Raw genomic sequence first — 26,582 nt, 5'->3', positions numbered from 1 at the left:
CTCTCTTCCTTATCTGCTGGTGGCTCCATTCTGTCACTAAAGATAGTTGTCCATTACAATACACCTCATGGGCATAACCGTACTCTAAGTAGCTCCCAGTAGGAGTATTGCTGCATTGGCCAGGAATTGTCTGGTCAAGTATGACGTAGCGATGGGCACTTCGGAAGCCAACTAGGACAGCACCTCATACTGCTTATCACAGCGCAGAGGGGGTTAGCAGGGTATCTCACTTGCATAGACAGGGAACTGGAAACACCATATTTATGGTGAGCTTTTAGACAGGCATGGCTGTGACAAGCAGTCGTTGTAGCCAAGGAATCTATATGTTCACTTCAAGAAGAGCTGTTGTTCTAAAGGCGAGAGAAAAGTTCTCCAGAGACTGAATTCCAGTACAGCAAGAATTTGCAGTAAAAATCGAAGAGAGATGAAGATGCTTGGGCACTTAGAACGTACTTTGGCAATGGGTCTGTCGTCGGGAAAAGGGAAAATCTGAATGAAAATGAGAACATGAGAAACTGTGAGCATATGGCACTGTAAAACAAAATTGACATATATGTTGATTCTAAATGAAGTGATAAGAGAAGAATTTCAACTGAGGACAAGGGGAAAATAACTTTTTGTATATCTGATTGGGGCTTTAAAGTGACTGATATATATATGTATGTATGTATGTGTACAGTATATACGTTTATAAGTATATATAAAAATATATATACATTATTTATATATAATATATATATATATATATATATATATATATATATATATATATATATATATATATATATATATATATTTAGTGTGTGAGAGAAGAAAACCAAAGGGAAACAATACCAAAATAAGTTCTCTTTAGAAATCTCTTAACGCTTGAGGATATTCAGACGTAGGTGGAGAGATATTATTATCTGTAGCTCTCTTTGGGAATGTTTTTTTTTTTTTTTTTTAACCAAAGGCTATGTTCAGTTTAGTCACAAATTCAATCGATGATGTTTCGAAATCCCTTTCAAGATAAATGCTATTTCAGTGTCTGGTATCCCATTTGACCAGCACTGAGATTGTAACTATTAAATTTTATGGGCTATTTAAGAACAGTTACGCAAAGATGAGCTCTTGTTTTTAAAAGCCATTTAGAAAGTGGATTATCCCTCCTCTCGTCATTGAGTGAATTAAACTTGTTCGTTGGAAACTCGAGTGGGAATTCTTTTTCGTCTTTATTGTTCCTCTCGGTTCGGATCCCTTGGGATTTCATTACGAATTCGGTCATTATTGATCCATCAAGAGGTTTTACGCGGAAGTCTTGCGGAATTCAGGAAATTCCAGTTAATGAACCATTGATTTTCTCTCTTAACATTTCCTCCTTTGAAAAAACTCTGGTGCAGTTTTGGCCGAACTCATGCTTTCTTTGTCTCTTCGCTGTGGTTAAGATCGTTAGAATATGAGGTATTTTTGATCGATTGGCAAGAAGAAAATCACCGGCTGGAGAATTTCTCTCTCTCTCTCTCTCTCTCTCTCTCTCTCTCTCTCTCTCTCTCTCTCCGGCGTCAGTGACCCTGGTAGTTGTGACGCCAGATAACCCACAACTAATCTCTCTCTCTCTCTCTCTCTCTTCTCTCCGGTCAGGTGACCCTGGTAGTTGTGACGCCAGATAACCCACATAACCAATCAGTCTCTCTCTTTCTCTCTCTCTCTCTCTCTCTCTCTCTCTCTCTCTCTCTCTCTCGCTAAGTCATGACTGAGCAGCTGCCCATTTTGGTACGAAGAGCTGTTAGAGTTTCAGTCAAATTATATCTTTAGCGCAATATACCAAAAACTCTCGAAGTTGTGTCCACAGTAAAAGAAATTTTTGTTTTTAAATCTTCTCTAAAAGGATTAATTCTCTGGCATTAAGTCCAAGTTTAGCGTCATGGCACTCTAAAAGAAGCGCGCTCCTTCGTGTTTGCTGTCGCATCGATTTATTAGCAGCGTTTCTTAAAATTTTCCTTGCTGCCTTCACACTTCTACAGACATAGTAACTAGGAATAAGTTTATATGCAGGTTTATATTTGTCCCTTATTAAGCCATATTCGTGTGACAGGATTGTTTTGAATTTGGGTCATTCCATGTTACCATAACCTACGAGATGCACCTCTGAAATAGCGGAAAATTTTTGCCGTTATTGCATCCTGTTCACATTAGTGTATACTATAGATACAATTTCAATTTTGTTCCATTTTAGAGACTGATGGAATCTCTGACGACAATAAATCCGTGCAGGTCCGTTGTATTCCTATTTACGCTTCATTAAGTTAATTTTATGTAGACCTCAACCCCGATCGGGAAGTCGATATAATAGGAAGCTATCCAGGCGTGTAATATCGCATTACACCTTCAGTTTCTCTATAAATTTTTCTTGGAAAGCTCTAAGGAATTTGGCACCGAGATCTTTGGTTTGGGTCTGAACAGGCGTGCAAGAGTACATTAGCTACAATTTATTTATTTATTTTTTTTTTTTTTTTGCGGGCGGGAATGAGAGATCCTTTTGCCTGTGCCTGTTTGAGAAAGTAGGATTCCGCTCTTGTGTGGCTCAGGATTCCTCTTTTATCCCCAGTCAGGTGGTTTAGCAAGTAGCTATTCGTGGGTCAAAACTGTAAACCATCACTCAAGTTTTGTGATGCCTTTGGCAACAAAAATAATTAAATGGTTGTAGTAAATGATCGTAGAAAGAGAAAGTCATTTCGCCAGTAAGGAAAAAATATATTGTGAACTCCAAGTAAAATTTCCCCGAGACCTCTCAGTAAGACGAAAACTTTTAATGAGTGTTTCATATCTGTGGAGGTGGGATACAGGGCCACTCGAAAACTGGGTTTTAATAATATGGTAGGATTAAGGTTATCTTTTAATAATATAAGAAAATCATCAAGGATGAAGAAATAAATACTACTGACAGAATTTAAAGACAATGTAACCACTGCAAGTAAGATAGATAAACATAATTCGTATATTCTTCATCTATGAGAAAGATACCATACCAGACTCCTGTTTATTGGCACTTTTAAATTGTTGAAAGCACCAATAATAATTGTTAAAAGCTTCAGATCTCTGCGTGACTTAATTTCTGGTGAATTCCGTCGAGTGCCCTTTGATTAAGCGGGGCCCAGCTTCCAGATCAATTAGTAGGCTTCGAAGCTGAGTGACTTCCTAATGCAACGAAGATTGATAGAATATAGCATCGTAATGTACTAAAAATTATTTCCCCTCTCTCTCTCTCTCTCTCTCTCTCTCTCTCTCTCTCTCTCTCTCTCTCTCCCTCTCACAAACTATGCCATTCCCTCTCTCTCTTACTTGCGTACTTTTGCCTCCTTGATAATGTCTTTCCTTTCTAATTCTCTCTTCTCTCGTGACATCGTCAAGCCCTTTCTCTCCTTCCTTATTCCTCCTAGCACTTCGGAATTATAACTGATTTCACTAAACCTAGAGGCATTCTTTCTCACCTGCAGCTTCCCTTTAGCCCCTAGCGGCACTCACTTTTTAGCCTCTTACTCTATATTCTTTAGAGAAGTACCGTTTTCTGTGTAATTTTTTCGTTGTAATGTAGTCAATTCCAAACCTTATTTGAAAAGACATATGAAAAGCTTTTTCCAAGCGGTCCGTGAGATATTGTCGAAATGTCGCACATAACAAGCAACCACGACTAGCAGGGTACTGTAGTACCTCTCTCTCTCTCTCTCTCTCTCTCTCTATTACGACCTAGAACTGCGTGTGATATCGAAAACAGCCAAGACCTGCATCAACGCCAAATACGTCCCAGGGAGGACGCGGTCACCCGAGGCTAGGTGAGGGAAGGTTAGGGTAGGATGTACACTTGTAATTGCTATTTCTTATATATCTGCTTCTTATCTGCCATTCCTTTTTCCTCCTTGTGGTTGCTCGTGACCCATTTAGCTTAAACCTTTGGAAAGCACTTCTTACTATACATACATACGCCAGCCTATAACATCTTATTCCTGGGTGGGCTTTCGTCCCCATAGCTACGGCCGTTTATTTACTTTTTTGTTTTTACTGATATGCTTCTCACTACAACGACAAAAACAGCGAATACGCCCTACTTGAATCCACAAGTGTTGATTGTTACAACATTATCATGAAGTTCATGTAACTGCGCAGAAGGCAAGTGTCCGCAAGTGAAATAACTTGGCGTCCCGATAGTATGGAAGTGGATATTCAATTTGCAGGGCGGGAGGAGGAAGCTGCTGATAACCAGGGCGGTGTAAGTGACACCCGGCCAATAACATTGAACTATCAATGACTGAGGAGGAAATTAAGGCGTCACGCCGGAACAAAAGGCCCCTTGGGAGTCACTTGACGTCGTGTGATCGACGCCTCGTCTTATTGATTCCGTGACGTGTGCTGCTGACGATGGTATGGTTCTGGGAGGCTTGCACCAAAAGCGCGGGTTTAGTTTTAACGAAAATATTTTGTAAGTAACAAAAATGGTTGTACCAAAAAAAGGAAAAAGATATGTACCAGACAAAATTTATTCTTTTAAACATATTTCACACCAGACGAAAATATTCCGTACAATACGAAAATGCTTTGTAACAAACGAAAATACTTTTGATTTTGTGGTTGCCTCTTCGTGAGTCTATATCTTAGACGTTTCAGTTATTTTATTTACTGTCTTTGGTTCTGTACAAACAACGCCATTTACTGGATCTAGGGTCATTTTGATACACTGTTTTTCTGTGGGTGAACAGTCACCTTCAAAGTTAGCTCTATTTTGATTAACAATGCCGCGATTTTGAAAGGATGTGTCATCAGTTACAATACTGAAAATTCGTCATTTCTTCTCAGATCTGTTTCTTTGTACACGAAACATTGGTGTTTAGTATATTTAGCAATATTCCAAATAATGATCGTTGTTGCTTTGATGTTTAGATTTTCATTGTTGTTTCTTTTCCTTAAAATTATGAATACCTGGATTGATTTGCCAAACCTAAAATAAATATTTTAAGTTTATATACTGTGTGTTGTTATATTATGTACACGCATATTTATTTATGTTCTATATATATATATATATATATATATATATATATATATATATATATATATATAGAAACTCTTTTGCAGTATATGCATTGATATATGCGCACTTTGATATAAAGAAATTTATAAATCCAGTACCTGTGCTCAGGAGAGTTAACTTACAGAATTGTTGTTCTTGCGCTTCAAGTGTTGCGGCTGTCAGCCTCTTACCATCACACATTCTTGACCCCACACAAGAAGAGTAACATACTACATCTCTGGATATGTTCTTATATTGGTCAGAAGAAATAATAATGCATCATGTGGATAGCAGTACTGTATAAATATTGTATAGGGTTTAACCTTCTTTAGGTGTAAGCATCACTGAGAACAGAATATTCAAATTCGGTGTAATATGAAAATAATCAAAATAATACTCAAAATCAGTTATTAGAAATCGGTAATCATCTTTCATTAATTGCAACGTTTAAGGATTTGCATTGCATTTAGTTTAATAAATATATCTTCCTGAAACACACTACGTCATGTATAACAATAAACATATAATTGTGGAAAGAAAATTGTTATACACTCATGTACCTTCGAAATTTAAGATCCTTTTTAATCATTAAGGAATTTAGCTCGAAAAGTTATATTTTAGTTGTCTATAGTCCTCAACTCAGAAAGGAACTGAACATCCGCATGAAACTCATAGTTGCAAACACTTGATGTGCAGATTTTTTAGCGTCATGGGAAATATGAGTTCGCTTTAAGCCTCTCTCCTGTCCATGCCATCAGCTCTTCGCGTGTTTTTCACGTAACGTGAAGCAGACAGTCTAGGTAGAAGGTGAACGAAAGAATAAATTAAACCGCTACGGGTTGTTTTTGAAAGAGGCTGGCAATAATGAATAAACACATTACCATGATTCACACTTACGTTTTGGGAAAAAAGTTGAATTCCCAGAAGCCACAGAAAGCCTCCTCCCTGACGTCTTGTTACTCGGATATGGTCCATATGCCTCTAGGTTATAAGTAGCAGAATTAAGTTATCGAAGTTTACCAATAATCCATGAATAGCAACTGTGACGTAAGATTTGTTGAATTCCTTCAGACCGGTGAATACCAAATTCTTTACCGTTATTTTTAATTTGTTTTCCAAGCAACTCATACTATAAATTCTTGAATCGCCTTAGATCAGACTTTCTTGGAGTATGTGTATGAAGCATTATGAAGCATTCCTCGCATGTGTATGAGTTTTATCAACACATAATTGAACTGTTAGTTTGACAAATGACAGCATCTCATATCAGACTCTTTTGTGGCTGGATGTGAAGCCAAAATGTGAATATATATGTTTCTCCCTATAAAAGAGCAGAACTCAAAGCAAATGAATGGATCAGGTCCTCAGAACTGCAGGAATACAATCATATAAGCAGAATATTGTATATATACAGTATATATATATATATATATATATATATATATATATATATATATATATATATATATATATATACATATATACATATATATATACATATATATATATATATATATATATATATATATATATATATATATATGTGTGTGTGTGTGTGTGTGTGTATATATATATATATATGTGTGTGTGTGTATATATATATATATATATATATATATATATATATATATATATATATATATATATGTATGTATGTATGTATGTATGTATGTATGTATGTATGTATGTATGTATGTATAAATCTCTGGCTCACATCGGAGAGGGAGAGAGAGAGAGAGAGAGAGAGAGAGAGAGAGAGAGAGAGAGAACTGAGTCGATAAGATTGATACCATATAGATTCCCCATTGGCAGCAAGTATAAATATAAAGAAATCTTCAAAAGAGAGAAAAAGTGCCGAGGTCAGCCTCCAGCCAAAGAACTTAAACCAACCGCTTCCACTGAAGGTGGCGTCGGTGATTAATGACTTAAAAAATCGTTAGACGAGATGGACATCACGTGAGATGAACCCTCTGCCAAAAATTGCGGCACCAGAACCCCGGTCAGCTTCGTACTCATTAAAAGAGAATGGTGGGTACCTGTAAACAACCGGGGCTACATGATATTTATTATTGTACAGGAGCGTCTCGGAGTAAGAATGATTTAATGCGCATCTATACATGATTACATATAAGAGAAATATAAGGATATTAATGGTTTGGGGGCCTTCTCAGCTGTTCTGCTCATCTCTAGACTTGTGATTCAGCATGTATTAGAGAGGATAGCGAAAGAGAGGGAGTTTTTGAGTTAAAAGTTAGTTAAAATATCCATCGTCCAGTGCGCCGTTTAGCCGCGACCAAACCAAGTTCCTGAACATAATTCTTTTTTAAGTGGCGCGAAGTTAAATATACCTTTACTTATCAAATGTTCGATTCTTCCTTATCGCGTTATCTGATTACATTTGCTTTCATTCTTGTCAGTATAACTAGACCGTGGGCAGTGTTTTAACTCAGTTTAGGATTACACCTGAAATAAACGTTATATCACACCAGCCAAGACCTCAGCCTCAATTATATTGTAAACGAGCAACAATGGACAAGTATATCAGGCTGAAAACGAGAGTGCTTGCAAAGAAAATGGTAAGAGATTAAGGGGAACTATTAGGAATCTGTACTTCTGCCCTAGTATGATTCTTGGATTAATGTTCTAATATTGCAGTAAACTTTACTAGAAAGAGGAGGCCATCATTTTACCTTTTGATAACATATGTCAGCCATATTTCACAAATTAAGATTTTTAATATATATGTGTATATATATATATATATATGTATATGTATATACTGTATATATATATATATATATATATATATATATATATATATATATATATATATATATATATATATTGCTTGTTTGGGGGTTAGTGAGAGAGAGAGAGAGAGTGAAATCTTATTGAAATCCGGTATCGATGACTAAAACAGTGGCGACGCTGTTTTACGTTTATCACTGTGTATGTTCAGATGCTCTTAATGTTGAAGATATTAGCGCTGATAAATTGCGTAATTCATCAATATAAATAGTATAAAAATTTTCGCCTATGTCTAATACTTTCGAAAATTGTAGTTTGGAATGGCTCCCTTCATAGCGCTGCCATACCTCTTTCTGCTTTTCATGTTCAGTATGGCTGCTTGTAGCCATTTAATCTCTAAAAAGACATCTTTTTCAAGTGTGTTGCTCCCTTTTAAAACCTTTACAGTTTTAATAAACCAACATAAGTGTGGATTGTGAAAGTCTCCCTGAGGATGTTGTGCACTCGGAACCTCAAAAGTTAAAGCGAAGATGCAGTGCAATGCTACCCTAAAACAATTCTCCTTGTATTTTACTCACATTTTTATTTATTCATTTATTTATTGATTTATTATTTATTTTCTAATAACTGATCTCTTCTTTCATTATTTCCCATTACCTTCTGTTACTTCTTTCTGATGAACATCATATTCTTTGGAAGCTTGAATTTCAAGTCAATGGCCCCTGTTGGCTTATTCCATATGAATAGGGTTCATCTTCTGAATAATAATAATAATAATAATAATAATAATAATAATAATAATAATTTTGCTTAAGCTTCTGATTTAATTAGTTTAGGTTTAATAGGCTATCACCGCCCCGGTCAGTTTATATATTTTTATGTGAACTTGAATTGATTACCTTAAGATTGTGAGTGTTGTCTAATATTGCCTTATAACATTCCAAGATACGGCTAATGAAAAGGTCTAGTGAAGTTCATCTACAATGATAAATTCTTTTGCTTTGAATAATTATGTTCGTTCATCGTTCAAGTATCAGTAAATTTGAATGCACTGGGTTTTAGTTAAAAAAAAAAAAAGTGCCTTAGAGAAATATCTTTATTCATACCGATCCTTTGTCCCTTATCCAAGAAAAAGAACAATGGGAACTCGGGGCTCTGAATGAGTTTTGTTGGTTTTAATCGGAAAGTACTGTAGGTTACTTTAGCACCCTCCCACCTCTGATAGGGAATTTTCTGAGTCAACGAATTGTTCTTGGTGTGATTTGAATATTTTATGATTATGTAGATACCTGTTTGTTTTTATATATAAACAGATATTTATATACTCTTCATATACGACTGTATTGATGCTATCGATCTGTTCAGAGGGACATTCTTGTTTTAAGAAAGTCATGTTTTGCCTATTTATTTCCCTTTTTCATATTCCCTTTTGTTGATTTAATTTCGGTGGCATTGGACTTTGTCAGTGTTGTGAGCTAGGATATGGAAGTCAAGCAGTTAAAGCTGTTCTCTAGTTTCCATATTTAGAATCTATAATTAATATGGAAGGTCAACCAGGCAGGTCATGGTGCACCTAAAACTTTCTATGAGATTAATAGTGTCTTGACCTTCCTTAAGTGGAAATTTAACCCTACCCTACGACTGGAATTGTGCGGTTAAAGGGACAGAGAAGGGTTAGGGAGAGGAGGGAGCTTGAATTAATGGCCGCACCACTCCTTTTGTTCCTTATTGCTGAAGATATGTATTGTTCATCTTTTGTGGTTATACATTTAACGTTTAATCTTTGTACCCGACATTCAAACAAATAGAAACAAAAGTTTTATTTTAACTTGCAGTGCTGAAGACGTTTACTTATCACGCAACCCACTTGAATTAAGGCGAAAAGCCATTTTATATCTAAGGACAACGGTTTGCGTATTCCTGTCTTTTTGACATCATTGTAGCACGATTCAGTCTTCCTTTCTCTCCTAAAAAAAAGTCGTCCGGGCCCTCTGAATGACTTGCGACGACAGGATGTCTTTGGAAAGTGTCTTTCCCGTCGTTCATGGATCATCGTCATTCCCAAAAGGGACGGTTTTAAGGCCCCTCCAGAAACTGACATTCCTTCGGAGAGGGACCATCCGTTTCCGGCCATCCTTCCCTTCCTCTCTCTGAGTTTTCGTTTTCCCTTTTTTTTTTTTTTTTCTTCCGTTTTTCTTTACTTTTGAAAATACTCTGCTTTTTGCTTTTGCGCTGATATGCTTAGTTCTTACTAAGTAGTAAATGTTTACATCTTGTTCCTTCTTAACCTTTCCTCCCCACCAAGAAAGGGAAGGGGAATTTAGCACCTGAGGTTGGCAAAGTATCAGCAAATTTTTATGGATTACTCAATTTGTTTACCTTTTTTTTATGTGATGCAGCAGATTATAATTTTTTGGCACTTGTTAGTATAGTCACTCTACAATATATTGCTTCACTTTACAAAATACATCGTTCGGGTCGTATTTCTGTCTTATATTCCATTTATTAATTGGTTTGAGAAAAATGTTGTATGGTATGAAAATTAGAGTCAATTAAAATAAAAAATAAAAACAAGAAAATTCCTAGTTTTATGTAGGTTTTTAAGTATTATGTCCGATTTATTATGAAATATTTCATTATGTTTACATACGAACAGTCCTACCATCCATGTTATCAGTGTATCGTTCTGTTTAAAGAACCTATTGTTAAAAGAAAGAATAATATTTTAAGCAAATCAAAAACAAATAAGTTGAAAGAGTTTAGCATATGTGATGTTATCAGATTTTCAGCTGTTTAAATACTTTCTGTTAAAAGAATAATTTAATTTGACAAAAAGATAAAATATGATGTAAATTACAACTTCCTTACTTAAACTAAAATACAGTCTGCTTGACTGATAAGCGGTAAAACGCATTGAAGTACGAGGTTCACTTGGTACGCCTGCAATGCCGACAGCTGAGTAGACCAACTTGGATGCGCAATAATTTACAAATCTTACACGTTGTCAGTTTTCTTTTTGATGTAAAAAGTGTAGAATTGAATTAGAATATTTATACAAATATATGAAGGAGAATTCGAATGTAAGGAAATTGGGAATATTGCTTCTACGAATGAATGATTTAATGGTTGAATGAAAGTTACATAGGCCTAGAAGGAGTGGTACCGACGTGTGAGATCCTATGACGTTAATGTTTAAGGAAATTGGGAATATTGCTTGTACAAATGAATGATTTAATGGTTGAATAAAAGTTACATAGGCCTAGAAGGAGTGGTACCGACATGTGAGATCCTATTGACGTTAATGTTTAGACGACTGAATGGAGTTATCGGTACTTTTAGGGGTTATATACTAAATATCGGGACGTGTGCATTACATACAAGAACCGAAACTGGTTAGAGTAAATACTTTTGTTGAATTTATGGAATACACAGTTCGAAAGGTGCTATTATTGATTTGGCACTCGATGTTATTATTTAATTATATACGAAAAGATTTTTTGAAGTTTTATTGGTTAACTTCTTCGTATTTTTTTTTTTTTTTACTATATGAAATTTTTTAATGTGACATTTCAATTCCTTCTTACTCACTATCACCGTTATCCACCGAACCATTGTGCAAGGTAATTATATATGGAAATGCATTAGTTTTGTTCTCCTGTTTTTATCTCACCGTGAACAGTATGAACACTTCTCTATCAGGGTGTGAATGATTTACTCCTCAAGCATAAGGGCTCAGAATTTTGGCCAAATGGACAATTCAGGAAGGCCATTTAACACTGTAATTTTTAATTTTATATTTGCATACCGAATGTAGCAGAATACATTATTGATTATGAAAATCTAATAGCACACAAATGCTTATTAACGAAAATTATAATGCATATTATAGGATACTCCACTTTTCACAGGTCAGGCAAGGATCAGTAGGCCTTGCCAAACATTTATAGGTTGCTATTCAACATCTTTCTATAATTTGATCGTAATAAATAAACAAAATATAATGAATAGTTTTTTGTATGCTGTGTACCCAAAACATATAGGACTACAGATATTTAGCGCTAAATGAAACCCTCTTCGGACCGAAAAAAAAATGATGTAGGCTGAATCACAAAGAAAAAACCACAGATCTTAAAAAAAAAACGATAATAATTTTATTTTCCTTTAAATAGAATGTTACATAATTCGGCTACCAGGATACTGATTGCTTGCATAATATTTATTAGCGAGTGACTCGCTCCTTCGTTTTAGATTAAGCCAGTCTTGTGCTTATAATTTACTGAATTAAATAATTAAAAATCCTATTAATTATTAGCACATCTCTGGAGCCGACTGCATTAGACACCTGACTGCTAAAAATATGACTTCACGCGAAGAATCCAATAATATTTTATTAAGCTGAATATTGCTTCGTTAAGAAAGATTCTGGGCTATTTATAGTTCCTTTCAGCCTATATAACGCTGTGTATCTCTCTCATTTTCCATACGTTTATGCATTTGTTAGTTATATCCGGTTGTATTCACTGTTATCTGCTCTTAAATCCTTATATTCAGATATTTTGTTATATATATATATATATATATATATATATATATATATATATATATATATATATATAATGTATGTAAGTATGCATATATGTGTGTGTGTTTGTATAAAATTGTGTGTGCTGTTTTGTTGAGTAAGAATATATGCTCTTTATTTAATGCTATTAAAATACAAAAAGTGAACTGTTATCAGGTGTTTAGCATAGCCCGGAAGGCTTTCTGTCGCTATAGAAATGTTGATATTAATGCCGCATGATTCAAATCTTTAGTTTTGTCTTTGTCGGAATATTGTTATACCATCAGGATGTCACCAAGTAGCTCAAAAGTAGCTCATTTATGTAAACAATGTGTTATATATATATATATATATATATATATATATATATATATATATATATATATATATATATATATATATATATTAACATTAGCCTACGATTGTTTTCTTATTGTTAAGTCGTTGGTACAACATGTCTTTAAAATATTTTCACTAAAATATAAGGAAGAGGTTGTCCCATTGAAAACCAGATCCCTGCTGAGTTTATTCTAAGCACCTGTTAAGAGGGGCCCCCCCAACCTAATTATGGACCTCCTGGGTTTTGGCACGATTTTGGCAGATTACCTGGAGTGGTACGAACGTTTGCGAAAGCAAACGAAAATGAATGATATGAGAAAATCCTCATAAAATTATACCCTGGCTGAAAACCATACGAATCAATAGACAAATAACTGTTATCATATGGTGACTCTCACCGTCTCTCCCTCTCCTGTCTTGAAGGTAGAGGGAAATTAACTTCCAACCCGAATAGAAGCAGTTCAGTGTGTGGTGATTAGTTTTAGAAAAACAAATTCACTTTCGAGATTATAAATTACTTTTCTCCCTCTAGGTATTATTTAACCTTGGCTTGTTTGATCAGAACCCGTTGTAGAGAATTGTCATTGCTAGGTATATCATGTAATTAAGAAAGATTGAGAAAATTCACTGTACAAATCATTTTGTATGATTTTCGCTCTAGAAATCTGAATTGCTGCTTCGTTATAAGGTACTGGTCAAGGTAAACCTTCCATTGACAATTTTTTTTTTTATTATAAGTTTATTTCAATATAAGATAAGATACAGAGCCACTGAACTTGTATTCTCGTGCCTCCGAACTTCCCACAAATGTCTAGTTGATTTGAGCTTCTTTTGTGTTATTTCAAATTAAATTGGTTATCCAGTTCCCCACTATCCACTTTGAATAAGCTGATAGGTATCGTGATGAGCTGAGTGATTGAAAATTATTTTCTTCAAGGAAACTAATTTATGTAACTGTAAAAGGAAGAGAGGAGAGTGGTTTGCCAGTGGGGTTCGTTGGCCCAGACAGTTTGAAAGTTTATTATTAAATAATCCAATAAGACCTAAATGATAATAAGGATAGGCATTAAAAGCTTGTTCAGAGAAGAATAAAAGTACAAAATGGATCACAATAAAAATGCTTCTTATTGGAAGCTTGCTTTGCAATTGCAATATAACCCCGTAGACGTACTCAATATGAATGTCTGTGGTGGTTTGCACATTTATAATATTCTCATAATGGATATTCTTATTCGTGCATTTTTGTTTTACAATTTTTCCGAGCAAAAAAGGTTAGATTCATTATCTGTTCAAGATCAGTCGTTCCTATGTGTTAATTATGCCTTTTGATAATGGAATTATTATTTATCCGGAGTTGGAAAGTATATCTTATGTACACAACTCTTCCTTTATACAAGCCTAGTGCCAGTATTTAGACAGTTAATATAAATGCTAATTTAGTCATACCTTACTTTGGAGACTCCTGGAATTATCATAAGTTAATTTCATATAATTTACGAAGACAAGTAATAATTCGTATATTCAGTTACTGCTCCTTGTTAAGCGGATCAGTTACCATTTGTATCGAAACTTTACTGTGATATTTTCCAATTTATTTTTGCAGTTGAGTGGAATGGACAGTTTTATTCATTTCCAATTTAGGGTGAAGATTCAACAACACAAGCTAATGTAAAAGGGCAGGTGATGTTAAGAAAAGATTAACGTTTAACTGTATTCAATAGGATAAGGGAGACTCTTATTTTATACATGCAATTAGAAGTAAAGATATTACTTCAGAGAAGACGGAACGAAAATAATGTTTTGATATCGGAAACATCAAGTTGAATGGCCATGTCTTCACAAAGTTGAAGTAAGAGAATGAATAGTCATTCATTACACTTGTAATGAAAACCCTTTAAATATTCAGCAGCTAAGGATAACTACCTTTTTTTATTATGAAACTGCTACCAACTTTGAGCCTCATTTTGCATTTGAAATATAACAGGAGTCGAAGTTAGGCTTTTAACTGAATAGTGAAGAACCTCTCTCTCTCTCTCTCTCTCTCTCTCTCTCTCTCTCTCTCTCTCTCTCTCTCTCTCTCTCTCTCTCAGCGCGAAGATTTGTCCGAAAAGTTGCTATTACATCATGGGTTTTATATACAGAAATATTCATGTGCCCGCTTGAATTGATTGTGAAGAAACCCATTTGGGTTTTTCGTATAAAATCGTCATAGGGACGTTTTTTATTATTTCACCTCCTCTCCACAGAAGTGAATGGAAAGAGGGCCATTATAATATAACAATAACGCTCCAGTGAAGCTGAATCTACATATGTAAAAATAAAACAGTTATAAAGGTGGAATTAACAATTCTTGTTTTGTGAAAATTTTGTTTGTAAAACAAATGTTAGTTGATAACGAGCGTTTGTCTAGCTGATTTCAAGTACATAAACTGTTAACTATTTTTGTTAGCTGTTCATTGATGGTTCTAGGAATTCTGGTGATTAATATAGAATATAAAAGTACCCTAACGGTTTGGCTCCCCTAGTTGGATGGAGATAAATATAATGTTTTCGTTTCGCTGGAAGTGAAAATAAAAGAATCATAAACGTTATTTACCTGGTATAGAAATCAGCGTCTCGTTTTTGTTCATATTTCATTTTTCCCGCTCTGTAATAATCATGAATATTATATACATATATGTGTGCGTGTGTGTATATATATATATATATATATATATATATATATATATATATATATATATATATATATAAACAGTAAATTATGCAAATGGTAACCATTCCGCTGTAATGGGTCCTGAAAGAGGAATGGAACCACTCTCTCTCTCTCTCTCTCTCTCTCTCTCTCTCTCTCTCTCTCTCTCTCTCTCTCTCTCTCTCTCTCACACACACACACACACACATATATATATACATACATATATGTGTACATATATAGTATATATATGTGTGGTTCCATTCCCCTTTTCGCGACCCATGACAGCGGAATGATTACCATGTGCATAATTCACTGCTTAGGTCCACAGGGCCACAATGTTATAACAGAACGTGACCATCTCTCTGTCCTTGCATGGGATTCGATCTCGGTCCTCTTGCTGGTGAGACGAGATTAGTGCGAATCAAAGCAAATCGTTAATATCTGTTGTGATACCCAAGCTATTATTAGGGTAATTTAAATATGTTTGTTATTCCAGTAAACAAGCAATCTCGATTTAGTGAAAACGAAATAGAAGCAGTAAGTCACAGATCTGCAGTAAACCTTCCATGTTAAGACAATTCGTTTTTATGTGTCCGCATTGGTGTCGCGTGTCCAGTTCGGTATAGAATGTTTTCCTTTGGCTAAAAAGAATCAAAACAAATGTCTGTTACCTACAATTTGAAGCTCTGCAAAATAAATCAACTAGAGATACGAAAATTGGGTTTTCGTGTCATGAAAGGCAGTATGTTGGATTCAGACCGTGTTATTTGCAGCCGGTATCATGATTTCTTCTGATGCCGTTGATATTTTCGTGAACTCCTAGATCTGCGATCATCTTTGACACGGCTTCATGTTCTTAACGAAAAGTTAAAACGAAATTAAAAATTATCCGTATACAAATGTTTTATTTATTTATTAATTTTTTGTAGATACGTCCATCTTTGTTGTTGATAGTTTTGTCTCTGTTCTACGCTACTTCCTATAATATCGTAGTTGCTATATTTCTTTTATGTTCGCTTCCTACAGCGTGGAAGCGGATTGAGCAGATTAATGGCAATTTTGAATTTGATTAATCATTTACACATGGATTAAAATATTAATGATAGTCAAATGATACCAGTGAATGTGTACCTGCTATCTTTATCAAAACGAGCCCTAAAACAAATTTCCTTTTATCAAACACTATTAATTGAATTTTTTCGTCTTTAGGTATATGATTGCCCTCGATCAACTCTTTACTTTTTAATTCCCCTGTTAAACGATGAAGCTTTCGTCGTTTCATTTTACGCAAATTTATATTTTTCTCGGCACCAGAAAACGATGAAAGATAAGGAGTTTTCTGCTTGCGTAACATAGGTTTTTACACAACACAATTAGTGTCGTCACTTTTCTGGTTTTCAGTCAACAGCATGGCATAACTACTGGAACTCGAATTGAATGTCGGGTCTGAAATGTCTTTCCCCCATATACTTTTTTGTTATTAAATTAATATCTCTCCCATATTTACTGTTTTTTTTATTATATTTTAGATGGGCAGTGTCATTATCTTCACATTCCGCTGTATTTGTCACGACGAGATATTTGTTTTTGCAACATTGACTTTTGGTGGAGGTGTTAGATAGTAAATTTTGTGTTTGTGCGAAGACTTCAGAAAAAAAAACAGTTTCACTGGAGGTGATACCGCATCTTTACAGCGTCTGTGTCACGAATAAATGTCGTCAAGGAGCAGTAAAAGAAAATTGCTTAATACAACGAGGGCTTAATAATCCCAAGTTTCTTGTCGTCTCTTCGTCTTGGAAGGATTAACAGGGGACAGCAAACCATGAAATGCCAGTCTTGATCTTTTTATAGGTGCGCGCGCACCAAATAGATTCCTCATATGCGTGTGCATGTATGTATGTGTATATATATATATGTATATATATACATACATACACACATACATATATGCGTGTTTCTGTGTTTACTGTAGTGGTTTGCCACCAGGATGAACAAATCCGTTAGTAACTCATTTTAAAAAGACTTGCTGAGATTCTCCACATTCACACGCAACCATATATATATATATATATATATATATATATATATATATATATATATATATATATATATATATATATATATATATATATATGTGTGTGTGTGTGTGTGTGTGTGTGTGTGTGTGTATGTATGTAGCTGTATCTGTATATTTTGCGGTCCAAGAATCATAAACTTTATTATATGTGCAATAAAAATATTGACTTATTTTGTTTTCTCTTATATCAAGAAGGTTGACGTTTTGGTAATTCTTTTGCAAATGAAATTCAAGTAAACCGGAGGATTATATGTTATTTGGATATTTGTCCTTTAAACTAACCTTTTCACTTTGGGATTGCTGAGCTTTGAATGATAACTTTGATTGACAGGAATGAGTTACCATTAAGTATACACACACACACACATACATATGTATACATATATATATAATATATATATATATATATATATAAATATGTATACATATATGTATATATATATATATATATATATATATATATATATATATATATATATATATGAGAGAGAGAGTAGCCTACTAGTCTGAAGAGATCTAAACTATGTATATTCTGAGCTTGTTATTTGTATCATGTTCTTTAAAATGTTACAGGAGTTATTTCTTGTGTGTGAGTCAATACAGAATTCCCATTTAACAGTTAAATGACGATTTGTTTTTTTACTCCCCCCAGGTGGAAAAGAAGAAAGTCTTACATTGGCAAAATAACCCAGCCCTTCCGGTTGGGCATCGAGGTCATGCTGGGAACCGGGAAACCTACTCACGTAGCCATTGACAACATTCAACTCGTCAATTGTATTCTCGGTAAGTCAGCTTTGCTATTTTTAGCTTATTTGGTATTGTTGCAATGTTCCTTCCTTCCTCACGAAAGCATAGTGAATATATATATATATATATATATATATATATATATATATATATATATATATATATATATATATATATATATGTATGTGTGTGTGTGTGTGTGTGTGTGTACGCGCATTTTAATACAGTTAAATTTTGATACAATGATCTTTTAAATACTTAATTTGATAATAAGTGGTGATTAATTCTCATATCTATGTAGTAAGTGCTGTAATTAAAAATGCGATGAGGAAGATGGGGATTCTCTAGATTTTAGAATATATAGAATCAACTCAAATTGTAAACAGCTTAAACTGAAAGTCACGGTTCTTTTATAGATTTTGGAGCACATATTAGCTTTCTAAGATAGTGTCAGTTCAATGATTTTTTTTTTTTAGAATTATTAACATTTTAACCTAAAAGGGGTCATGTGAGTATCCAGAAACTTTGCAGTTTAGGAGTCAGTTGGAGTTTCTGACATTATTTTGACAAGTGTTTCTCAAGGATAGTATGCAATTGGGACTAAGAATAAGGTGAGTTGGACAAGAGAATACGTCAGCCTAAATAACAAACTAGAACAGATAAGAAAATTGCCGATTTGGTTCGATATTAGGTGTGAGAATGATGGTGAATTGGACAATAAAGTAGTTGATTTTTTACGAACCTAGGGTTAGAATCAGGTCACGATTGCTCATTTAACAAGAACCTGACTAATTTGGTACAGAAATAGGGCCAAAAAAAAGAATAAGGTAGACAATAAAATGATAACTTTCGTACTCATTTTGATGGATGAAGTTGAGGTTGAGACTAGAAAATGACTTTGATACGAAATCTTCAGGTAGGGAAGAATGGTTTAGAGAAGAGTGAATGAGTGACCATGAGTTGTCTGGCGTGAAGCTGAAAAAGAAGTGACTCGTTCGGAATGGAATTAGAAATAAGGGAATGCGGGTTAGAAGAAAAAATTAATTTTAATTTGAAATTAGGACCGATGAAACCGAGTTGGACGAGGAGATTGCTGGAATGGTGCACAAGCAGCACTGCAGGAAGTGTAGGCTGGACAAGAATATGACATGTTGATTGAAAATTAATAGCGAATAAAGGTTGGTCTTGCCAAGAGGATGACTATCTCGGTACGAAATTAGGACGGAGGCAATATTCGGGTAGATAAGATAAACCCCTTCTTTGTCCGGAATTAGGAGAGGAGAAAGAGTGGCTTACCTGAGAAAAAGAACGGCCTGGTCAGAAAATAAGAATGAAGGGTGTTGTATGTTTCCTTATTTGCTTAATTTTTTTCTGCTGTTTGCAAGTTTGAGGCAAACTGTGTCTGGTGTGAGTAAAGTACGTGAAAGATTTCGGAAATGTGTCATTTCATAGGTAAAAGTTTCAATTCATAATACTAAAGATGTTTGAGGCATGATTAGACAAGTCTGACTGTGTTTCTGAGAAACATGTTGGTGTGTTAATAGCAGCCGTTATGCAAAGTGAATAACACAAATTGAAACTAGGCTTATGGTACCATTAATATCATTAAAGATGACCGAATGAATGGATATTTCTGACTTGTGTGGGTACTGAACAGTTAATGTTAGAGATGTCAAAAGTTGAATCAATAAAGCTAGTAGGAAAGAAGAACGAGAGAAGCCTTGTATATAAAAGAAGGCAGATTTTGAGGTGTATAAAGAGACAAGTCTCTGCTCAAAAAGAAAAAAAAAAGTCCACAAGACCGTAATGGATATATTCAAGTAATTCCATAATATTATTACATAGAAACATGTTTAAATACGATACATTAGTACTAAAATTGGTGGGTCAAAAAAAGTTATTATAGACAGCACGCAAATTATTGATGACTTACAGCTTGAGAAATCTTCTGGCAAAATCCTGAAACTTGCATACGATAAACTAAAAAGGTTCAGAATAGGTAACCACTTGGTTCTTAGCCACGTAAAATAAATCTAATCCTTCGAGCCAGCCGTAGGGGAGCTTTTAATCAGCTCAGTGGTCTGGTTAAATTAAGATATACTTAACTCAGAGACATTCCGTAGACAAGACAACTGGCCTTGTTAAAAGGCAGCAGAGACAAATATATGTTATTTCTCACTAGCTTTTAAAATGCTCCTGCGTGGAGAAACAAGAGCAGGCATGAAAAGAGCAAAAGGCTTCCTGTTTGTGGCTGAAGAATGCAAAATGAACGTCAGTCTCTCCCTCCCCCCAACAACCCCTAAACCTTCTCAAGGCCCCCTTACTTGACAATCATAAATTTATCTTGTCTTTTCCGAGTCTTGTATCTTGTTACATTTGGTTGTTAGAGGTGTCTTTTAGGACTGAGTGGAGAGAATCTCAGCCTGATCATTTCTGCTCTGTTTGAAAATTAAAGAAGAAAAAAATTGCAGTTAAGAAATTCAATTAATTATCTGTGATATCCGTAAGTGCATGCGTCAGCCCATGTAAAATCCAGTATGTACATACAGCGCGCTTCTTATCCAATGTAATTTCTCTTCCAGGGGTTCTCTGGATGGCTATGACTATCCAAACGATAACCATATGCTTTTTCCCCCCTCTCAGATCCTGACCCCCCAATGAACTGCTCTGGCATGCTGTGTAACAATGGAGATTGTGTTCCTAGGGACTCCATATGCGATATAACGAGAGACTGTCGAGGTGGTGAAGATGAAAACTTTTGTGGTAAGTATGTGTTCCTTTTGTTATAGTCTCGCTTGAAATGCTAGTTGGCGCTCGAGGTTGGTTACCTTCTTATGAAAGAGCTTGGATTTCTTGTTTGTATCACGGCATTATCCAAAGCTATTTAGCAACTTGATTTTAACGAATTCCGGCTCAGTGATCATTGATTTTCCACTACAGGTCGGTTTGTGATTTACCATAAATTTCGTAGTGAATTCTCTTACTGAAGACTAGTTATAAGAGGAATGAAAAATGTGATTCGTCATAGTTACATTGATGATCGCACGCAAAAGACGAATGTAGAGGTACAGAACGTACTCTGGCTCTCGGGGTTTATCTTAACAAATAGAGAAGTTGAAACCGAATTCGTAGAAAAGTTCCAATTAAGCATATATCAGGTTTAACCATATGAGTACCCTCCCTTTGCCGTGCCAACAGACCAACTTCCTGTTGGTGCACGATGCGACTTCGAGAGCGGCTGGTGCGGTTGGCAGAACAGGCTGGATGATCAGATGGACTTCAAGAGACACCAGGGATCCACTGAGAAGGATTTCACAGGGCCACAGTATGACCATACCTACGGCAACGAATCAGGTATTGAATCTTACTGGTGTAGGATCTCTCTTAACTCGTTTGCTTTTATGTTACAGTAGATTTGAAGTGTTTTTGTGACGGAAGTTATTTATTGTGTATTTATTTGGTGAAAATTATTCTCCTTATATTTATTTGAAATGGATTTTTTTATTTTGAGTTTGTTTGTAGTGAATGTTATTCGTCATTCATTTACTGATACTAAAATTGATTCATTGTACTTCTGTTTATTTTGAAATTTCTTCATAGTGTGTTTATTTAAAATGAAAGTATTGAACATTCATTGTAATTTGACTTTAAAATTAAATGTTTAATATGGTGTGTAATTACTGATCTCGAGCTATTCCAACTTTGCAGGATGGTACTTTCTGAGTGAACTTCCAAAACAAGGAAAGCTCGGAGACCATGGTGTACTGGAATCTCCGTACTTTGACCCACCTCCTTGTTACCATGGCAACGTGCAGTCTCCTTTTTACGACTCTTGTAAGGTGAGTAATACTGTTGCGAAGCAGTGTGTGTGTGTTTAAACGTTGCTTTGTGACACACGTGTATTTTTATAATGGTATATTGTGTCACCTCTCGATAGAATTAAGTTTGCAATCATAATCGTGAGTAGGTGCCCAGTACATGTACTTCATTATATCGAGTTTGAAAAAGTAGGAAAGCAAAGGGGAAAACCTGTATGCGGTATAGAATGGGCCTAGAGAAATCATACGAGAGAACTGATTGAAAATCTGTAACAACCTAAACTGTAAATAGAGCTTGGTTGTTGGTTAGGTTTCTGTCGCTAATGATCACTGTTGCATAAAACCCTTATTCATTCTATTTAGGAGGCCTGTTCCGATACTTTACAGAGAATTATCAACATCTGTGATTACTGAGCGTCTAAATACTTTGCAGTTTCGGTGCTGAACTTGGAGTTCAGTTTCAGTTTACAGTTTTTTACTTCCGCATTTCTTCACCAATAACTGTAAATTCGTAATTTCATAATGTTTCTCCCATGCTACAAAAAGTACCATAGCTTTAGGGTTTCTGGCGAAGACGATTTCGCCTAACATGGGGTGGCTTCAGAAAAAGCACAACGAACACTGTTCATGCCATGGATGTTGAGTCGTGGAATAAACCCCGGTTACAGTAAAATTACTGTACCATTGGCTACTACGTACGCCTGCCAAGAAGTCTCACCAGTAGCTCGTGAAACAGGCACACACACACACACACAAACGCTTGGTACACTATTCACCCCTAACATACACGCATTCTCGCCCTTGCTGGACATAAGGTTCTTCTCTCTCAATACCTGTTTTATACCACCACCGTCCATTCTTTCTTATGACAGAACTATCTCAGTATACTTTGAAAACTCGTCCTCAGTTCTCCTTATGCCTCGTATACTGTGCTGTCTGTTCATCTTAACAGCTTCAAATTTTTTTAATTTCATTCGCATTCATTAACCACATTTCACTTCCATAAAGGAGAGACGGCATAATAATCCTTTATACATTCTCACCTCGGCCTCCTCAGACAAACCAAGTCTCTTTACAAACTTATATCATCTTCCCTCGTCCTCTTGTCATCTGTTCTATTTACTACTCCCAGATACTTATAAAAATCAACCATTTCCATTCTTCCACCATCCGCATTAGCAGTCATTGCTCCGTGCTTTTACAGTCCACGTTTTAATCGCACAACTTGCGCCTATATTTGTCCTTTCCCGTACTTCGGCTTCACCTCATCTACAAGATATTGAACAGAACACGCCATAGTCTCAGATCAGCATTTACACCAGACCAGTTGCTTCACCGCTTATATATGCTAATGCATTCTTCATTTCCATTGTTAGAACTTTAAATGGCTTTTATTGAGTTATATTCTATACCAGTACCTCCAGCATCCTCCATATTGCCTATTATCGAATCCACCATAATGGGTTTATAGATCTTTGTATGCCGTCACACATACATACATACATACATACATACATACATATATACATATATATATATATATATATATATATATATATATATATATATATATATATATATATATATATATATATATATATATATTATATATACAAGCTCTGAAGAAGAGAAAAATATTGTCACATGTCAAAGGGCTGGTGCAGGAAAACAAACAGATTCCAAGTACAATAGTTTGATCATTTCATTTATAGATGTCCCTGATGACGTAACAAAGCGTCACGAAACGTAGATTAAACTACTGACTACTGTACTTGGAATCTATTTGTTTTTCGTGCACTGTTCTTTTCACATATATATATATATATATATATATATATATATATATATATATATATATATATATATATATATATATATATATATATATATATATATATATACTGTATAAAGTGAAAGGAAAAGCAGGAAGCCATTTTTGGTTAATTTTCCGCCGTAAAAGATCCAAAGCATTAAAAGCCCTTAGTGGTAGGCTGGGGATCAAAGCCAATAATAGTTTCCACTTCATCAGAAAATAATGTGAAGGCCGGAAGGATTTTGTCGGTGGGGGGTAAACTCTTTTCCATTCTAATAAATCCTTTATTCTTGTGGAAGATCAGTCTTTACTATTGCGTATTAGGGAAAGAGGTGAAGGTAAATGAAGGGTAGGCTCTTTGGATTGTAAAATTAATAATAATACTGATAATTGTAATGATTGAAACGGGTAAGACACGTCAAATTCATTTTCAGCTACCTGTATTCAAACATTTGTACGTACACGTTTTACATTTAACCGTGTGTCCAGCATTGCCATGTAGCTGGTCGCCTGTGACCAGCTTAAAAATGTTGATGAAAGGAATGTATTGTGCTCCCCAATCAGCGAAACCCTAACTAAGGATGCACTACGCCGACTACAATATTCTATCAATCAAGTGCTTCTGTTGTACGATGATAGATACTAACGTGTGTGGATATAATTCACTTAAACGTACAGACACCGACACAAATACTTGGAGTGTCCTGCTTCCCTTTTATAAAATAGCTTTTGCCGTATTCTTACCGGCATTTATAAATCCGTTTTTTTTTTAAATGGTTTATTCCATAACAAAAAATACCTAGATTCTCGATAAGATTTCATAAGTAAAGTTACTCTTCTCTCTTTAAGCGTAAAGCACTTGTTTCATTGGATCGTTTGTAATTTACAGTGTACTTTGAGTTAAATTAGCTTTATGCTACTTTTCTGCAAATGAGTAGAGAGCCTGTCATTCATGTAATGCCATTATGAAAAATTACTCGTTTCGTTCCGCTAAACCTCATCATGTAATAAGGGTTTCCTTTTGCCTTTTTTTCTGTCATTTTATGTACATGTCTGTATCTTGAAATATAGAAAATTTTACGGTAATATGCATGAAGTATTGTATAATCATCAAATGCTGAAAATATAGGTGAGAGCTTTCCAGAGTCGAGCGGACTCCGACCAGTTTCCTCGTAAACTGATTAAATGTCACACACAATATCTGTTTCAGACTGTTATTTCATGGTGTTTCTCTGCTTGGTCATTCCAATTTCTCGTTTCCTCTCCCGCAGCTTCGATTCTACTACCACAAGCTCGGCCGATACCAGGGGAGCGTCACCGTGAAAGCCGTGGAGATGGACCCTTCGGCCCCCAATTCCGAGCGCAAGCATCAGTTCGAGCACGTGTATGGAAATACGGGCCACGCATGGCAGAGATACATTCACCCCATACCTCATGACATCCGCCACAAGTAAGACCCAAGTCACGGATTCTTCGACTTGTTCACTTTTCCCCACTTTTGCCTCTGTTCCTCCATTCGCGTCGAATACGTCATAGCGAAATCTCTAAAGTAGATTTTCATTGTTACTGCACTTGAAATATCTTGAAGGCTTAGGTTTGATGTTAGACAGTTCAGTATCTGACTGTCGTTTAATCTTAACTTGGCTTAATACCCTTCAACATGAGTGCTGTTGTTTTTCTAAAGTAGAGTCAGACCTCACTCTTAACGGCTATTCTCTTATTAAAGCCCTAACAACAATCTCTCTCTCTCTCTCTCTCTCTCTCTCTCTCTCTCTCTCTCTCTCTCTCTCTCTCTCTCTCTCTCTAATGTTTTTAAAGAGGCCATGAGGAAAAGTTGACGAGGTGCTCTACGCTATGCAGCGTATCATGTTGTTCAAGCTTGTAGAATGCATTAGGTTGTCTAGTGATGAAGACGTACAGGACCATTCTTTTGGATTCGAAAAGTTATACTGACAAGCTCCAATTTATCTGTAGGACTTTCCGCTTACAACTTGATATTCATCAACCTTCTTTTCCTCATACAAGCGTCTTTTTGTGAAATAATTATGTTATTTTCAGTAATTGTTTTGTAATTTTTACATGAGCTCTTATATATATATATATATATATATATATATATATATATATATATATATATATATATATATATATATGTGTATGTGTGTGTGTGTGTGTGTGTGTGTGTATTATATATACATACATTTCTCTTGGGATGTGTTACGATTCGAACTCGAATCATCAGGGCCTCCTATATTTTTTATTCAATAAAACTGTTCCGCACCAGCAATTTGAAACGGGGTAAAAGAATACAGAAAGAAAACTCTCACAATAATACGGTGTATTTATTTACAATAAATACATAATCTGAAAAAGGAACTATTTCATTCATTCAACTTTACGCACACCGAAGTACTAATAAAATAAAACAAAGCAGGTGTGAAGATAGGGGGGAATGGTGTGCAAGATTGGACTGTAAAATGAATCTTTACGTATCGTGTAAATTATCCTTCTGGGCAGGGGCTCTGACACTGGTTTGTGGAAGCCACATACGGTTTCACTGAAGGTAGGACAGCCAATCCGTGATATGAACTCCTTAACTTCCGAAGGGCAGTGTGGATAGGGTGCAGTCGTCATACCCAACTGTCTGAAGGGGACTTTCTCCTACAGGTCTGCACTCTCTCTCTCTCTCTCTCTCTCTCTCTCTCTCTCTGTCTTCCGTGCTTCGTCCTCTGTCCATCTC

At 35.3% G+C, this 26,582-nt stretch overlaps 1 protein-coding gene across 1 annotated transcript in view; it reads left to right on the top strand.

Annotated features, from left to right (window-relative positions):
* The window catches only part of Alk (Anaplastic lymphoma kinase), a 1,114,821-nt gene that overhangs the window by 712,232 nt on the left and 376,007 nt on the right, over nucleotides 1-26,582 (top strand). Inside the window, exons 6-10 of the mRNA XM_067113483.1 lie at nucleotides 18,117-18,247; nucleotides 20,855-20,974; nucleotides 21,410-21,565; nucleotides 21,920-22,050; nucleotides 25,114-25,292. Coding sequence (XP_066969584.1) covers nucleotides 18,117-18,247; nucleotides 20,855-20,974; nucleotides 21,410-21,565; nucleotides 21,920-22,050; nucleotides 25,114-25,292 — 717 coding nt within the window. The remainder of the gene's footprint in view (nucleotides 1-18,116; nucleotides 18,248-20,854; nucleotides 20,975-21,409; nucleotides 21,566-21,919; nucleotides 22,051-25,113; nucleotides 25,293-26,582) is intronic.

Source organism: Macrobrachium rosenbergii, chromosome 12 (assembly GCF_040412425.1).
Source record: "Macrobrachium rosenbergii isolate ZJJX-2024 chromosome 12, ASM4041242v1, whole genome shotgun sequence".
In the NCBI taxonomy this organism is placed as follows: domain Eukaryota; kingdom Metazoa; phylum Arthropoda; class Malacostraca; order Decapoda; family Palaemonidae; genus Macrobrachium; species Macrobrachium rosenbergii.
Note: the sequence above shows the minus strand (reverse complement) of the source record. Positions and strands in the feature narration are given on the sequence as shown.